This window comes from Delphinapterus leucas, chromosome 18 (assembly GCF_059928025.1).
Source record: "Delphinapterus leucas isolate spDelLeu-1000000601 "Yukka" chromosome 18, BTC_Dleu_Yukka2, whole genome shotgun sequence".
Classification (NCBI taxonomy): Eukaryota; Metazoa; Chordata; class Mammalia; order Artiodactyla; family Monodontidae; genus Delphinapterus; species Delphinapterus leucas.
Genome location: NC_143146.1, coordinates 59964170 through 59982590, shown reverse-complemented (window position 1 = coordinate 59982590; position 18421 = coordinate 59964170). Strand labels below are relative to the sequence as shown.

Genomic DNA, 18421 nt, shown 5'->3' with positions numbered 1-18421 from the left:
TAAATGGTGTGAAAGGTAAAGGATTTGAATCTCAGTTGTTATCTCAAATTCTCATCCTGCCACCCAGAATTGGGTTCAAATATTGTGCTGCAACAGCCAAGTAAAAGCTGTGACACTGTTTCTGAGCCTCAGTTTTCCTTTATGTAAAATGCAGGATTTGTTGTGAGGATTAATATGCAAATGTATGTTTCTCTCTCTGTTGCCACTGCCATTCAAGGGTGGGCTAGATGAGGTTTCTCCTACCATTTCTGAGGCTTCAAGAGAACTAAGAGAAATCTTGTGTAAACATCCAGCTGTCCCATGTTGTGTTACTGATCTTCCTTCACCCCCAAACTTTAGTTCAAGAGACTGTATATATCTGGTTAGTTTCTTTCTCTTGCAGAGGTTGGATGTGTTAAATGGAGTAAGATGAAAACCAGAGAATTCTGAAAATGTCTCACGGTAAAATAAAGGATAGGGGAAAAAAAGAAAAAAGAAAGAAAATGGATGTAAGAATCTGGCACTAAAAACTAAGTGTTCAGTAGATGGCTATTATTCATCTTAGCCCTCAGAAGTTTGGGGTAAGCAGATATGTTGCAAGTTGTTTCTACAGCACTTTGTAATTGTATTAATTCTATAGTTAACAATAGGACAGTTTAGCTAAGGCTTTGCTCTGGGCATTGAAATGTAGAGGGTGTAAACCTTTAATGTTTTTAAAAAACTGTGAAAATTTTAATTTAAAAGTTAAAATTAAATTTCCCTCAGGAAATTTCTTTTGCCTTTCTTCCTGCATACCATCCTACCATTAATCACCTAGTAAAAGGAAGAGACAGACAAGTGGGAGACTAAAGGTTAAGGATAGGAATGCCATTGTACCCGAAGAACAAATCTTCCTCTCCCCTCTTCCTCAAGGATTCTCCCTCCTACCTCTCCCAACTTAAAAAAAAAAAGCAAACAAAGACCTCAGCGTCTATTTTCCTTAATCACACTCTGCTATCCTTTACTGCTCATTACTAGTTTCTAAGATCCTTGTAGATAAGGACTGCACAAGTTTTTGCTGTGCAAAAAGTAGTTTCTTGATAAAGTGATTTCATTTTTTAAGGCTCGTTGTGTAGTGGTGAAGCACTTAGCAGGTATGACGCCCATCATCATTTTACCTACCTATCTAGAGGTACAGAGCTCTGAGCACAGCCAAGAAATTCTGTGGGACGAGTTTGTTCCCACCTCCTTGCCTATGCTTCCAAAGGAGCTGGGGCCCATGGGACCTGTATGTGCTCTCTCTCACTCCTGCTCCTATTCCCTACTTCTGCTGTTGCTGTTCTCGTTTTTGAGCTAGTATTGCAGAGGGCATGGCAGTGGAGATGTTTTCTTTAATGAATCACCTATGACTGACTTGAAGCTTGTGAAGCCAAGTTAACCCAGTCAGGATCCTAGCCGGGCTATAGCATTCCATCTTAGTATGCTGACTTATTCTGGGTTTACCCACGTGCCCTTTAAATAGCTGGCCTTGGACTCAGATGGTTGGTGGTACTTGGTAGCTCAACTACTGTGTCTACTGTCAATTAAGAAAAGCTGGCTTGAAAATAAGTATAAGCTCTATTCGTATCTGATGGGATAGCTGTTCCTAACAGACACCGGTAGATCTCAATGCTGGGTTTTGGGACATTATCCAGATTTTATTTGATTGGTTAGATTGGGCAGTAGAAAGGTGGAGCAAGAGACATATGAACTGCTAATGTCTGTTTCCCCTCTTCCTGTTTCAAACTGCACAAAATATCAATTGGCGATGAAAGGAGCCTTGAGGTCAGTCCCCGCATGAGTGTCAATGAAACAATAAAGTCTTTAAGAAAGTCCTACCTTTAAGAACTTAAGAGATTTGGGTGGGGGGGGAAGGGGGGATGCAAAAAGCTCCTTTCCATTCCCTAATTCAATAGGCTGCTTGTTTTAGATTCACTTTTTCTTTGCACAGTGCTGTTCTGTGGATCGGGTCACTGTGCATCAGAGGTAGGTGCCAGAGCCTGGCTAATGTCTTGTCAGCAACGCCCACTTACTCTTAGGTTAAGATCTTGCCCACAGAAATCGCTTTGACACATTTTAAAGCTCACTGTTCAGAGCAGAATAGGCACCCAGTCATTTGTCCAGTGGTCAACTCTTTGGTGGGGCACATGTCATCTCAGGGTTTTCCATGCACAATGTGTGCATGTGATTCACCTGCAGAACTCTAAGAAATACAGATGCCCTGACTCCACTCCTTAGATGGGTTCTGGTGAAAGTATTTTTTTAAAAAGCTTCCCAGGTGATTCTGATACATCCTCTGGGTTGGTAATGTGGATAGCGAATGTTGCCCCCCATTCCACTTACTCAAGGATCAAGCCATCATCAGCCACCGGAGCCCCAGACACACACACCTCCTCTCCTGGGTGTGCCCCGAGGGGAATTCAGGATGGAGAAAAACAGGAAGACTTCTGTGCTCTGGATACTGGTCCTAGTTAGTTAAGGTGCATTTCTGAGGAATAATTTCAACGAACCCAGATCCTTGCATCTTCCCATACCTAGAAAGGCACTAAAATCATTAACTTGAGATGTCTGCTCTTTGTGATTAGCAGTGATCCTTTTATGTTCGACTACATGTTTTTTTTTTCCCCCACCAAAAAAACTCCTGTACAACCCGGCTCCTCCCTTACATTTTTGGAGCAGTTCCTCAGAGCTGAGAGGTGTCTCCCGGCAACAGTTCTCAGTGACCAGTGGCTGAGCATCTTCTCTTAGAGGGCAGAACCGCTCTGTTTTACTCACTGCTGTATCCCAAAGCTCAACTGCAGTGTTTGGCACAAAACCGACATGCAGTTCTTATTTTCTGAATCTTAAAGAGATGAGGCACCTGAGGCTCAGAGAACTTAAGATCACACAGGTGGTGGCGCTGGTCGTCTCCCTATTACATTTCGCTAGGAAAACTTCAGGTTGCTGAGCAATGGCCGAAGGTCGTTTATTGAGGCTGCGGCGAACAGTTACAAAGGTCAAAGTTTGCTCTACGCCCGCCAAGCCCAGCTTCTCAGGAGCAATTCCTGCTTTGCCTGCCTGGGGCGAGCCGCAGTCAACCCTAGACTCCGCCCCATGGGCGGGGCCAGGGGCGGTCCGCGTGTCGGGAGCCGCTGCGTCCACAGCCGCCTAGAGCTTCTGCGCCTGCGCGCGGCGCCCAGGAGCCTGGGTCGGACTCAGAAATGGCGGCCTCCATGTTCTACAGCCGGCTCTTGGCTGCCGCCACCCTTAGGAGCAACCGGTCCCGGACGGCGCTGCGGGCCGCTGCCCAGGTATTGCGGCCCAGCCCGCCCTCGCTTTGAGGGTCGGCAGGAGAAAGGGCGAGGTGTGAGGGGATCCGGGGCCCGGCTCGGGGTCACTCCGCAGTCGGTGACATTGGGTATCAGGGGGTGCCCCGCCGGGCCGGCGGGCGGCTTGCCCGGGAGTGCTGCCCGCCAGGACTGCGAGCGGGCTCTTGTTTGCGCTTTTCTGTTCCAGGCTTAAGTTTGCGAGGAGCTCCAGCATTCTGGCGAGGGCTGCTCACCCAGTTACTGAGGGGGCGGCGGGGAGCCAGGGTGGGCTCCGTGTGGAGAGGTGGCGGCCGGACGCTTTCTCCTGCTGCTCCGGCGTCCGGCGCGGTGGGCCGAGGTTTCCGCGGCCCCTCTTTGGGGAGGGGGAAAATGCCCTTCAGATGTACTTTTGTGTCTTTTGGAAGCTGTCACACGTAGGAGTGGCTTCACAGAACCAGCCGTGCTTGCTGACTGGCCTTTTCTGGGACGAGGCCGGGAAGTTTCCCATCTCCGCCAAGTAGTGGTGTACTGTTCTGTTTAATAGCGGTAATGACATGATGTTTACCAGCTTACCAACTGGGGAAATAAGATAGTCTTTTGGATCACTTCATTTTTGCATGGAATATAGTATAATAGACGCAGGGTGTGTGCGTGTGTGTGTGTATAAGAGACGCAGGATATGTGTGTGTGTGTGTTTATGATAGACGCAGGGTGCGTGTGTGTGTAAGTGTGTAAGTAACGGAGCAAGGGCTTGTGTGCCCGTGGCACAGAAAACCAAACTGTCAGGGGTTGTTTGCAGCAAAGTAAGCGTTTATTTGCAGCGCGCCAAGCAAAGGAGTGTGAGACAAGACACAAATCCACTACAACTTGGTCTTTGAGTTAGGAGTTGTTTTTAAAGGGGAAGAACAAAGAAGCTGGGATTAATCATTGGCTTGTGTAACTTCTGTGACATTTCTTAATTCTAGTTTCAGAGGGTCAGGTTGTCTCCTGTTTATGGTTCTCTGGCCAGATGGTCCATGGCTTGGGGGCCTATTAGGTCATCTTGCCCTGGAGAAACAACCTGAGTTTGTACTTTAATGATGGTATCTGCAATAGCAATTTTAGTGCATTAATGATGTTATCAACACAGCAATTTTAGTCATCTGACTCTGGTTGATTAGTGTTCAGTTAGCACAGGATTGAAGTTGGAGGGGACAAGAAAGGGAATAAGCTTTTGGGTAGAGGGATTAATCATAAGTTCAGTAAGGGAACTTGGTTGTAGGAGGGCTCAGTTGGAGCATTTACTGTAGGCCAGGGACTGTGCCAAGCATTTTACATGTAATCTCTCAGTAGGCTTTTCAGCAACACTGTAAGTCAGTCATTAATTTCCACATCATTGATGGAGAAACCTTGGCTAAGAGAACGAGTAATTTGGCCTAGGTCACCAAGCAGGTGAGGTCATAGCTGAGGCTTAATTCCAGAAGTTTCTGGCTCTAAAACCTGTGTGCTTGAATCTGCTCTATGGTTTTTCCTAGAGCATAAGAATTCTTTCCAACATTGACACTGATAAACTTGTGGAAGGGTATGATTAGCTTCCTAAGTCAATTCCAGAATTTTAGGTTGTGTTCTGAAGTAACCTCAGACATGTCATAAATGAATTGATTTAGACTTTTTTTTTTTTTTAAAGCTATTCATACTTTCAACCTAGTGAATTCTGTGAGTTTGCTTCCTAATAGGAGAAGTGATACTTTTTTGGCCTTGAACTTCCCTCTTATGGGTCTTAAAGGGGGCGGTCTAGTTTTTAGAAAATGAGACTTTGGTGAACAAATATGTTTCCATTCTTAACATTGTTTTTATACTTTTGGAAATTTACCTTTAAAAGTCTTTATCTCTCCATATAGAGATGCCTAATATATTGTCTTAAACACCTTCTCTTCCACCCTCACATTAAGTAATATAGCTTTAGAGTTTGGAATCACCTTAGTCTAACCCCTTCCTTTTTTTTTAATTTAATTTTTGTCTTATATTGGAGTATAGTTAATTTACAGTGTTGTGTTAGATTCAGGTGTACGGCTAAGTGATTCAGTTATACATATATCCATTCTTTTTCAAACTCTCTTCCCATACAAGTTATTACAGAATATTAAGCAGAGTTCCCTGTGCTATACAGTAGGTCCTTATTGATTATCTATTTTATATATAGTAGTGTGTATATGTCAATCCCAATCTCCTAATTTATGGCTCCACCTCCCCCACCCCCCCCAACGTTTCGCCTTTGGTAACCATAAGTTTGTTTTCTGTGTCTTGTGAGTCTGTTTCTATTTTGTAAATAAGTTCATTTGTAGCAATTTTTTTTTAGATTCCGCATGTAAGTGATATGATATGGTATTTGTCTCTCTCTGTCTGACAGACTTCACTTAGTATGATAATCTTTAGGTCCATCCATGTTGCTGCAAATGGCATTATTTCATTCTTTTTTATGGCTGAGTAGTACTTCATTGTATATGTGTACCACATCTTCTTTATCCATTCGTCTTTCGATGGACATTTAGGTTGCTTCCACGTCTTGGCTATTGTAAATGGTGCTGCAGTGAAAATTGGGTCTAACCTCTTGCTTTTGTACATGGGGACATAGAGGTGCAGGGCCTAAGGAATCTTGTTCAAGGTCACCCACTGAGTTTAGCAAATTCTCTTAAACATTTTGTTTAGTTCTCTGACCCTTTTCTAGTTTCTCTGTATCTTTTGTCCAGTGTATATTTGGTAAAAATAGTTCAGGTTAAATAATTTAAGGTATCGTCTTGTTTGTTGTGAATCATACTCCCCAGTAACTACATTTTTCCACTTTTGACTAAGTATTATTTAAACTAGGTATGTGATTGGATAGGTGGTGGGGTAGGAACTTGGCCAGGAATTTGTGGCCTTTTGGCAGTAGGAGTCTTCTAAGTGATAATATCAGGAAAGAAAAATACTTAAATGTGGGAATCTTTGTGATTATGCAGTGATTTGTATTACCAACATAATTCACAGCTGATGATATTTCAAGTTACAACTTCTAGTGGTGCAAGGAAAGGATTATCAAAATATTTCAGATATTTAAAAAAAACTTTAAAGTGGTATAAAAAGCTATCAGCAATACCTTATGAGTACTACTAATTCTTTGTAAATAAAGATATTTGAAAATACATATAGATATCTGAAAGAAACCATAAAAATATACTTAGAGTTTTTTCTTTTTTTTTTTTTTGCGGTACGTGGGCCCCTCACTGTTGTGGCCCCTCCCATTGTGGAGCACAGGCTCCGGACGCACAGGCTCAGCGGCCATGGCTCACGGGCCCAGCCGCTCTGCGGCATGTGGGATCTTCCCGGACCGGGGCACGAACCCGTGTCCCCTGCATCAGCAGGTGGACTCTCAACCACTGCACCACCTGGGAAGCCCTATACTTAGAGTTTTGCATCATGGATTTATCCTCAGCCTTTTTTGGAAAAATTTCAAACTGATAGGTATGTTCCAGCCAGTACATTGAACAGCCATATTGCCTTCACCTGCATTTAACTTTATGCCACATTTGCTTTATCTTTAAAAAAATTATATGATATGCAGTCATATAATTTATATACATATGTATGTATGTATAAATTATATTCATTTATTTTTGCTGAACCGTTTGAAAGTAAGTTGCAGGTATCATGGCACTTCTTTACCCTTAGATGTTTCAGTGTATGTCTCTTAAGAATAAGGACATTCTCCTAAATAACCACAATATAGTTATCGTACTTAGGAAATTTAAAATTGCTGAAATACTTATATCTAGTGTATAAGTCAGATTCACATTTCCCCAGTTGTCCCCAAAGTGTCCTCTATAAATGTTAGATTTTTTTTTTTTTTAACTAGGATCAGGCCTCTATGGTATTTTTTTCTGGTCTGTCCAGCTAATTAGGTGCCACTTAGTGACTGTGATTGCTCTTATATGTGTTGCAGCTGTTTATACATTTGTGAACTCTGGTTGGCCTCATTCTTTATGTGTTCCTGGTAGTGTCTGGTATATAGGCATTCAAAAATGTTTCAGTGTATGACTATTTTCGTCAAGCTTATTCTAGGTACTCCCCCTTTCCCCCTTATTTTTATTATTTTGAGGTATAGTTTATGTACAGCAAAGTGCATAATTTATGTACAACTTCAGTGGATAGCTAGATTAATTTTTATGTAGGTGTCCATGTACATAATGGTGTAGCCACCATTCAGATCAAGATATACATACAGTGTTTTTAGCCCTCAGAAGGCACTCTCTTTACCAATACTCACCAACAGAAGGTAACCACTTATTCTGACTTCTATCACTGTATGTTAATTCTGACTGGGTCCGAACTATATAAAAAGAAATCATATAAGTATGTATTCTTGTGTCTGTCTTCTTTCCCTTAAAATTATATTTGTGAGATTAATCCATTGTTTTGTGAGCAGTAGGTTTTTTCTTTTTTGCTCTGTAGTATTCTATTATATTAATATACTACAATTTACCCATTCTTCTATTGATGGGCAGTTGAGTCATTTCCATTTTTTTGTCTATATGAATAAGCCTGCTATGAGCATTCTTAGATATGCCTTTTGGTAGACTAAGCACTCATTTCTGTTGAGTATATACCCAGGAATGAGATTTCACAAGGTAGATGTATACTGAAGTTTGGGAAGTTGTTGGTTTTTAATGTTAAAGTGAAACTAAATCAGGGAATTGAGCTACCCAAGAGAAATGTTATCCAGGATTTTAGCTTACCAGATGAATCAGAAATAGCTTGCTATTCTATGTGATTGATTTGTTAGACTAGTGGTTCTCAAACTGTAGCGTGCTTAAGAATCAACTGAATAACTGTTTACAAGTGCAGATTTCTTGTGGCCCAGTCCAGAGGCTCTGATTTTGTAGATGAAAGGGGGACCCTGGAATCTGCATTTTTAGAGGCATTCCCAGGTAATTTTGATGCAGACTTTTCTCTTTAAGAATCAGACTGTTTTGTATAAGATTTCTTTGAATTCAGTTTTTATGATACTGTTTCGTATGTACAACGTTTCAGTATTCTGTATTCTGTGTGGAGATAATGGGAATGTATGGGTGGATAACACTTAAATGTGTGATTCCAGTGCAGTTTTCCAAGGCTTTCATAGCACTTAATTTGTTCTACATATTGCCATATAAAGTTGATAGGATTGAGGAGTTTGAAAAAAGGGAGGGAGTTGTTTCTGTGTGTTGTTAATGATGGGCTAAGACTAGGCTCTGACTTGGTGGAGCTTTGGGACCATAGATGCTAGAGATCTTCCTGATTGCATCCTTCCTTCAATAGTTCTCATTGTTGTGGCCTTGCCACCGGTGGCTGACAGCTCTCATACTCATTTGTCTTTCATCAGTGACTTATTCAGCTGGTAGAGGGACACCTTATTTGTTTCCTACTTATTTCTTTCTGAAAAAATAATTCTTACTCAGCTCTACTGAGGGATATTTTAGTGGAGAAAACTCCTCCAGCTGTATGAAATAGCACTTCTTATTTTTTTATTTTCTATCTCCTTACTCTTATTACTACTGTTTGATGTATTTTGTTTATTGTCTGTGCCTCCTCCTCCCCCCGACACACAAATACGCACTAGATTGTAAGCTTTAGGTGCAAGGGTTTTGTTGGGTTCACCTCACTATTAACAGTGTCTAGGTGCTCAGTAAGTTTTTGAATGAATGAATGTTCTACGTAGATTGAGAAAGGGAAGTTTGTAGGGCATTTCTTTCTTGGAAGCTTTCGCAGTCCAGTTGTGAAGGACATACACCTGAACTGGGTTTGTAAAGGAGACACCAGTTAAAGGAATCATTTAGAAGGAATGCATTAAAGATGATGTTGCAGATTGGTTCTCTGAGCTGTAATTTGCAGACTATTAGATGGAGAGTTTCATGGAGGAAGTTTACTAGAAAGTGATCTCTGGATCAACAACTGCGGGAGAGTGAAGGAAGGAGGACTGCATAGAGGGAGTCATAGAACTGTGGTGCAGTGCATTGGGGACCTCTGCTCTTCCTATGGAAGGTCTGCAGCTAGGACGGTCCTGAATTGTCCCAAATTGGGGTGAGGTGCCAGGTCTTTACATCCTTCCCTTAACCCTCATTGGCCAGTCATTGACTGCAGGCTGACAGTGGGAAAGGAGGTATGACTTAAGGCAGGGAGGCTCCAGTGAGAGGACTCAGCTGAGACCTGTCAGCTGCCAACACTCCCAGCAGCTGGGCTATGAATGCCTTGGTCCCAAGGGAGGATCTGGGCAGCACACCACAATGTGCACTACAGATGAAGTAGGGGTTTGAGCTTTGAATGCACGAAAGCTTAATGCTACCAAATCATTCAGTTATCTCTAGTGTCAGACAATTTGTTTAGGTGCCGGAGGAATGGTGGAGAGAAGAAAGATGGGAAGGATTTTTGATTTGGTGGAAATAGGAGATTGGTTTTAGATCTGCGAAATTTGGCATTGAGGTAGAAATGCTCTGTAGATCATTAGAGATACGGTAGTAAAGCTCAAATAAAAGATAAGGACTGGAGGTGATGAGGAAATAGTTAAAGCTACAAGGGTAACATTTGATATTAGCTAGTAGATTAGCTCTTAGTTTTGTGTTGTAATTTACTCTGAATATTATATTTTGATGTCTTAATATAACAATTTTGTTATAGTTTTGAAGAACGGAGTACTCTAAAGTATTTTGAGAAGGTGTTTTTAACAAGAATTACTGCTAAATCACTCTCTGTATAAATATGTCCCCAATTTCTCTAGGTTCTGGGAAGTTCTGGATTGTTTAACAACCATGGACTCCAAATACAGCAGCAACAGCAAAGGAATCTCTCACTACATGAATACATGAGTATGGAATTGTTGCAAGAAGCTGGCGTCTCCATTCCCAAAGGACACGTGGCTAAGTCACCAGATGAGGCTTATGCAATTGCCAAAAAATTAGGTACTAAATTAAGAAAAACTTATGCCATCTCGACATGGGATCTTTGATAAGATATGAACCTTACTTTTGGTTTAATAACAACTTTTGGCTTTTATTTTATATTTAAAAAATAAGTTTTATTAACGTAAAAGAGAAGGTGGAACTTATGATTTTTGGCATCCTAAAATTATTATGAGATTATTCTGCGCCCCGTAGTGCTGATAACTTAAGAATCAAAGCTTCAGGAAGCTGAAGTCCTGTTTTTTTTTTTTACATCTTTATTGGAGTATAATTGCTTTACAATGGTGTGTTAGTTTCTGCTTTATAACAAAGTGAATCAATTATACATATACATATGTTCCCATATCTCTTCCCTCTTGTGTCTCCCTCCCTCCCACCCTCCCTATCCCACCCCTCCAGGCGGTCACAAAGCACTGAGCTGATCTCCGCTATGCGGCTGCTTCCCAACTAGCTATCTGCCTTACGTTTGGTAGTGCATATATGTCCATGCCTCTCTCTCGCTTTGTCACAGCTTACCCTTCCCCCTCCCCATATCCTCAAGTCCATTCTCTAGTAGGTCTGTGTCTTTATTTCTGTCTTACCCCTAGGTTCTTCATGACATTTTTTTTTCTTAAATTCCATATATGTGTGTTAGCATACGGTATTTGTCTTTCTTTTTCTGACTTATGAAGTCCTGTTTTTAGTTACAACTATGGGGAAGAAAATTCTGGCTGTGATGATCCTTCAGGGAAATGGTGACAGAAAATCTTACCTGTTTATGCGATTGTAAAGAGAGGTCCAGTATTTCTCCTGTCTTTTTTTTTGGACATGAAAAATAGAGAGCCAGAAGGGCGAAAAAAGAAGTTGAGCATTAGAATGTAAGCTCTATAAGAGGAGGGTTTCTTTGTCTTATTTTGTTCACTGATATATCCCAGCCTCTTAGAAGAGGGCCTGACACTTAGGTAATCAATAAATGTTAATATCGTTAAATGAATTAAATAGTTGCCTATGTTTATTAGATTATTTTATTGATAACAGAAACAATAGGTTTTGTTAATTTGAATTAATCTTTTAATTAAATAAATTTTGAGTTTGGAAAGTATGCTTCACTTTATATTTTTAAGGATTTAATAAGAGAACATGATAATGAGTAATGTAATAGCTATACACTGCATTTTCTTCGTAGTAGTATTTAAAATCCCACCAATTTTATGTAGATTACCAAAATTAATCTCTTTTGTATGTACATTTGATTAATATGGTTTTAAATGTGCTTTGGTGGAGACTTTTATTAGTTTTTCAAGAAAGATGTGGAACATTTTAAACTGTTTAAAATTGTAAAAGTCTTCATCTCTATTTGTACTTATTTGTTTCTAGAATGGGTTTTTCTTTCAAAAGTGAGAGCATGTAGAAGATCAGAAAGTTGTCATATATTATATGATATGTTTTTGAATGAGGTAGCCTTGATTTCCTTGACTTGGAAGCATGATTTTTTTTTAAAACATCTTTATTGGAGTATAATTGCTTTACAATGTTGTGTTAGTTTCTGCTGTATAACAAAGTGAACCATCTATATGTATACATATATCCCCATATCCCCTCCCTCTTGCGTCTCCCTCCCACCCTCCCTATCCCACCACTGTAGGTGGTCACAAAGCACTGAGCTGTTCTCCCTGTGTGATGCAGCTGCTTCCCACTAGCTATCTGTTTTACATTTGCTAGTGTAAATATGTCAAGGAAGCATGATTTTTAGTTTACAGTTTTGTTTATTGTTAATCAGAGAAACAATTTTTTTTTTTTAAGGACTGATGGTTTTATTTATTTAGTACAGAATCCCAGGAGTGAAACTGCTGGCTTGAAGGGCATATACATACTTACTTACTTACTTAATTTATTTATTTAACATCTTTATTGGAATATAATTGCTTTACAATGGTATGTTAGTTTCTGCTTTATAACAAAGTGAATCAGCTATACATATATCCCCATATCTCCTCCCTCTTGTGTCTCCCTCCCATTCTCCCTATCCCACCCCTGTAGGTGGTCACAAAGCACCGAGCTGATCCCCCTGTGCTATATGGCCACTTCCCACTACCTATCTGTTTTACATTTGGTAGTGTATATATGTCCATGCCACTATCTCACTTCGTCCCAGCTTACCCTTCCCCCTCCCCGTGTCCTCAAGTCCATTCTCTATGTCTGTATCTTTATTCCTGTCCTGCCCCTAGGTTCTTCAGAACCATTTTTTTTTTTAAGATTCCATATATATGTGTTAGCATATGGGATTTGTTTTTCTCTTTCTGACGTAATTCACTCTGTATGACAGTCTCTAGGTCCATCCACCTCACTACAAATAACTCAGTTTCGTTTCTTTTTATGGCTGAGTAGTATTCCATTGTATATATGTGCTACATCTTCTTTATCCATTCATCTGTCGATGGACACTTAGGTTGCTTCCATGTCCTGGCTGTTTAAGTAGTACTGCAATGAACATTGTGGTACATGACTCTTTTTGAGTTATGGTTTTCTCAGGGTATATGCCCAGTAGTGGGATTGCTGGGTCGTATGGTAGTTCTGTTTTTACTAAGGAACCTCCATACTGTTCTCCATAGTGGCTGTATCAATTTACATTCCCACCAACAGTGCAAGAGGGTTCCATTTTCTCCACACCCTCGCCAGCATTTATTGTTTGTAGATTTTTTGATGATGACCATTCTGACTGGTGTGAGTTGATACCTCACTGTAGTTTTGATTTGCATTTCTCTAGTGATTAGTGATGTTGAGCATCCTTTCATGTGTTTGTTGGCAATCTGTGTATCTTCTTTGGAGAAATGTCTATTTAGGTCTTCTGCCCATTTTTGGATTGGGTTGTTTGTTTTTTTGATATTGAGCTGCATGAGCTGCTTGTAAATTTTGGAGATTAATCCTTTGTCAGTTGATTCATTTGCAAATATTTTCTCCCATTTTGAGGGTTGTCTTTTCGTCTTGTTTATGTTTTCCTTTGCTGTGTAAAAGCTTTTAAGTTTCATTAGGTCCCATTTGTTTATTTTTGTTTTCATTTCCATTACTCTAGGAGGTGGGTCAAAATGATCTTGCTGTGATTTATGTCATAGAGTGTTCTGCCTATGTTTTCCTCAAAGAGTTTTATAGCATCTGGCCTTACATTTAGGTCTTTAATCCATTTTGAGTTTATTTTTGTGTATGGTGTTAGGGAGTGTTCTAATTTCATTCTTTTACTCGTAGCTGTCCAGTTTTCCCAGCACCACTTATTGAAGAGGCTGTCTTTTCTCCATTGTATATTCTTGCCTCCTTTATCAAAGATAAGGTGACCGTGTGTGTGTGTGTGTGTGTGTGTGTGTGTGTGTGTGTGTGTGTGTGTGTGTGTGTTTATCTCTGGGCTTTCTATCCTGTTCCATTGATCTGTATTTCTGTTTTTGTGCCAGTACCATACTGTCTTGATTACTGTATCTTTGTAGTATAGTCTGAAGTCTGGGAGCCTGATTCCTCCAGCTCTGTTTTTCTTTCTCAAGATTGCTTTGGCTGTTCGGGGCTTTTGTGTTTCCATACAAATTGTGAAATTTTTTGTTCTAGTTCTGTGAAAAATGCCATTGGTGGTTTGATAGGGATTGCATTGAATCTGTAGATTGCTTGGGTAGTATAGTCATTTTCACAGTGTTGATTCTTCCAATCCAAGAACATGGTATATCTCTCCATCTATTTGTATCATCTTTAATTTCTTTCATCAGTGTCTTATAGTTCTCTGCATACAGGTCTTTTGTCTCCTTAGGTAGGTTTATTCCTTGGTATTTTATTCTTTTTGTTGCAGTGGTAAATGGGAGTGTTCCTTAATTTCACTTTCACATTATTCATCATTAGTGTATAGGAATGCAAGAGATTTCTGGGCATTAATTTTGTATCCTGCTGCTTTACCAAATTCATTGATTAGCTCTAGTAGTTTTCTGGTAGCATCTTTAGGGTTCTCTATGTATGGTACCATGTCATCTGCACACAGTGACAGCTTTACTTCTCCTTTTCCGATTTGGATTCCTTTTATTTGTTTTTCTTCTCTGACTGCTGTGGCTAAAACTTCCAAAGCTATGTTGAACAATAGTTGTGGGAGTGGACAACCTTGTCTTGTTCCTGATCTTAGAGGAAATGGTTTCAGTTTTTCACCATTGAGAATGATGTTGGCTGTGGGTTTGTCATATATGGCCCTTACTATGTTGAGGTAAGTTCCCTCTATGCCTACTTTCTGGAGGGTTTTTTTCATAAATGGGTGTTGAATTTTGTCGAAAGCTTAGAAAAACAATTCTTTTTATTCAGATTACAAGCAAGCTTCTTTTTATTCAGCAAAAGCCTTATGTAAATTCATACTACTTTTGCTGAAATTTTTGTTAATTAATGGTGTCTTGTAGTTTGAACCTGTCCATGGTAAAAGATGTACCTCATTTTAACCTTTAAAATTCTATGTATGTTAGAGGCTCTTAAGGGTCAAGACTTTAAGAAAACTCATGATTGTATTTCTGTAGTATTTCTTGCAAAGGCACTTTATTAACTACCTTCTTGAGATTCAATCTTATATATATGACCTAAATGTTAATTTCTAAAGAAGACCCAGCTAAGTAAGAAGGAAAATTTGGAAATGTAATTGAGAAAGTATAAGGTTTTCTTATCCTACCCTTCTATACTTAAGGATGAATTTCAGACCCTTGACTTTGTTCTTTTATTTTGTTAGTTTAATCTCTTGAGTGATGCATATTTTGTTTACCAGTTCTTTTCTTCTTAATAATGCTGAAGGCATAAACTGTTTTTCATACCACTGATTAAAGGGCCTGATTTAATGAAGTCAGTGAAAGCTAGTATTTCTTTTTTTATTTCCAAATTATTATAATTGGTTTTCTTAATTAGTTTTCCATGTTTTCTCATTTAGTCAAATTTCACTATTTTGTCAGAAAAAAATAATTTGTGTACAAACTTTTTCATAAAACGAGTAGGATTTATTCAGATGCCAGTTTCTTGATTTCTTTACTCATTGTAAAAATCTTTAATGATTTTTAGCTGTAGAAAAAGGAATAGTTAATATATATAGGATATACTGTAACTGTGAGTATTTCTGGCAAGTTCTCTGGAACCAGGACTTACAAGTAGTAAGGAGCAGGTAGGCAGCTCTGATTTTCAGCTCCTTGGAACAGAATGTATCTTGTTTATCTAGAAAGTGTGTCTTTGTCAAAGAAGGCTGCAAATGATGATTGTAGTATGGGAGTGGGATTAGTGACTAATAAGGACCTTTAAATCTAGAGGAGCAGAAATACTACTTTTTAAAAGATGTATTTCCTAGCTACTTTGAGGATGTTGAGACAGTTGTTTTTTCTTTTGTGGTGAGTCATTAATATCAGGAGATATTGATTATGGGATATAATTGCACAGGGTGTGATATGAGGTGCCCTAGAAATATACCTGGTTTTTTCCATCTAGCTAGCAATTCCCAGTGCTGACTTTGGCTAATTTTTGCTTCTCAGTTACTGCAAAATTCATAAAATGTTAATTCCCATTTATTTAAAAGGTCTTATCAAGCAATATACTAGGGCATAAATGCATTACAGGTGTGACAAACTATTGCTTGTCGTTGTGGGTGGCAAGAGAAGCTGAGTTAACATGGAGACTGGGGCCACTGAACCCTATAGCTGGTAATTCCTCCCAAAATAGCTCTGACCTCTTTCCCCAGTATTCCCTACAAATTCTGTCATTTTCTCTGTGTGTCATAATGTGACAAAAGTTGGAAAACACTGTCCTGGAGGCAAGTTTCACCTGTTGTGAATAACTGAAGTTAGGGATGGAAGAATGGTTAGAAAGAAATCTAATTCCAATATTTTAAAAGACTATATGAGTCCACAAATGAAGGTTGATGAGCTGGAAGATCATGGAGAAGTTTCTGGAATGGATTATCAAAGGGATGGTTGTTACGCACAGAGAAATGAAGTAGTTATAATTTGGGGTCAGTTCTAAGAGCAGATTCCCACCTCCTTCTTGTAGTTACAAGAAAATATGATTTCAGTAAGGCATTTGGCAGAGTTCTTATGATTTCCCTATTGACTGTGGAAATATAGTTTGGATTCTAGCATAGTTAACATAGAATTTCTCTCTGGGTGAATAAACATGCAGAGGGTGTCAATTAATGAATGTCAGCCCAGAGGGAGATTTCTAATGGCATACAGTAGGACTTTGCCTTCTTTTTCCTTTTTCCAGTGTTTTATTAGATGACTGTAAATGAGGAATACTTACAACATTTGTGAATGACTAAAGCTAGGAGGGATGGTGAATATATTTTAAAGACAATCTTGGGATCCATAAACGATCTTGTCTGGCTGGAGCAAAGGGCGAAATCTAGCAAGAGTGATTTGCTCATCGTTGTATCTACAACTCCAGTGCAGTGTCTGGTATGTAGATGTAACTGCTGACTGAATTAATGGAATTGAATAAAATCTTTGTTTTAGTCAGTTGTCCTCAGATTTATCTTCTAATTCTTCTCCCTGTCTTGATAGTTGATGAGATTGTATGTCATTACTTTTTTTTGTTTTTCTTTTGTTGTGAAGGTCTTTTTTATTTTATTTTTAAAAAATTTATTTATTTATTTATTTAGGCTGTGTCAGGTCTTAGTTGAAGCACACGGACTTCTTAGTTATGGCATGTGAACTCTTAGTTGCGGCATGCATGCGGGATCTGGTTCCCTGGCCAGGGTGGACCACCAGGGAAATCCCCGTGAAGGGCTTTTTTAGAAGGAATTTTTGAAGAATCATCTGTGCCCTTACGGAGTTTATTTTCTTAAAAAAAGAAAATTGACGCTTTAGGGAAGAGCCTTCTTCTTATAAAATGTTTTTGAAAAAATAGAGCTTCATTACTCTTACTTAATAGCTGAGTATGTTAAGTTCCTAGCTTAATTAATAGGAATGTTTGAATTTAGCCCAGCAGAGCACCAGTTTAACTGTTGTCCATTTTTACATTACATTTACACTGTTTGGATTATAGGTATCCTTTTTGGAGATAAATGAATATTGCTGAAGTACTAGAAAACTGACTTGACAGGTAACCAGAAACAGGTAGAATGACTAGTGGCTGCTCCTTTTAGTTCGGGCATGAACTCTCTAATTTGCCATAGTCCCTGAGACTACCTGTTGTCTTCTCAGTAAGAAAATTATCGTTACTTTTAAGGAAATTTCTAAACTTTCTCTAATCTTCATCTGATATTAGTTGTGGCACTTGGGAATGGTGGGGACTGTGGCAAATTGAAATGATGTCTTGTGTAAACAAGGCACTTGCGGTCAGTTCCAGTTACAGGGCCCAGGATTTCCAGTTCTGTGTTTCTCAAGAACAGTGGAAGATCTAGATTCATAAGAATTCTCTTGATTTCTAAATGTTCTTTTATTTATCATTCAGAAAATATTATGTGCTAGGAACCCTCCCAGGACCTTGCAAACATCAATGAACATAACAAAGATTCTGCCCTCCTGGAGTCTATGTTTTAGTGGGGGAGCAAAACAAAAATGATAAACATGGGAAGATTATATGTTATGATTCGAAGGTGATGACTTCTATGGAAAAAAATGAGCGGGCTAAGGGGGATTGGTCATGGATGGGCAGTTGGTAGTGTTAAGTAGGGTGATCAGGGTAAGTCTCATGGACAATTTAGACTTAAAGAAAAACTGAAAGGGAATGAGGACCTTTCCCAAACAGATACCTGGATGAAGAGTATTCAGGGAGAGAGGGAGCATCAGTGCCAAGTCCTAAAGGAAGGGAGGGACATGCCCAGGAACAGGAAGATTAGAGTTGCTGGTGTGGGGTGAACAATGAAGAGGTCATGATACAAAGGGCAAGGGTGCTGGGGGATTACACAGGGCCTTGAGGCCATTGTAGGGACTGTGGCTTTAACTCTGAGTGAAGTGGGCATTCAGTGCAAGGTTTTAAGTAGAGGAGTTATATGTGCACTTTGGCTGCTGCTTTGAGAATATTCTTTTGGGGACAAGGGTAATCTAGGTGAGGTGTAATGGTGGCTGGGACCAGGGCCTAAAATGGAGGTGATGAAGGGTGGTCAAGGTTCTAGATACATTTTGAAGGTGGAACCACTATGATTTCCTGACTGAATGGATGTGGAGTGTGAGAAAGAGGGTTTTTTTTTAAAAGAAACTGCCTGGACTGATTCATAGGGCTGTC

General features: G+C 39.5%; 1 protein-coding gene across 4 annotated transcripts in view; it reads left to right on the top strand.

The window, feature by feature from the left end:
- Window positions 1-3141: 3141 nt before the first annotated feature.
- Window positions 3142-18421, top strand: part of SUCLA2 (succinate-CoA ligase ADP-forming subunit beta) — a 48543-nt gene continuing 33263 nt past the window's right edge. Inside the window, exons 1-2 of one of the 4 annotated variants that reach the window (XM_022574838.2) lie at window positions 3142-3287; window positions 10054-10234. In XM_022574838.2, coding sequence (XP_022430546.1) covers window positions 3198-3287; window positions 10054-10234 — 271 coding nt within the window. In that variant the 5' untranslated portion in view covers window positions 3142-3197. Of the gene's footprint in view, window positions 3288-4483; window positions 16651-18421 lie in introns of those variants that run through there. The other 3 variants (XR_016388695.1, XM_089899564.1, XR_016388696.1) reach the window with 3 other exon arrangements.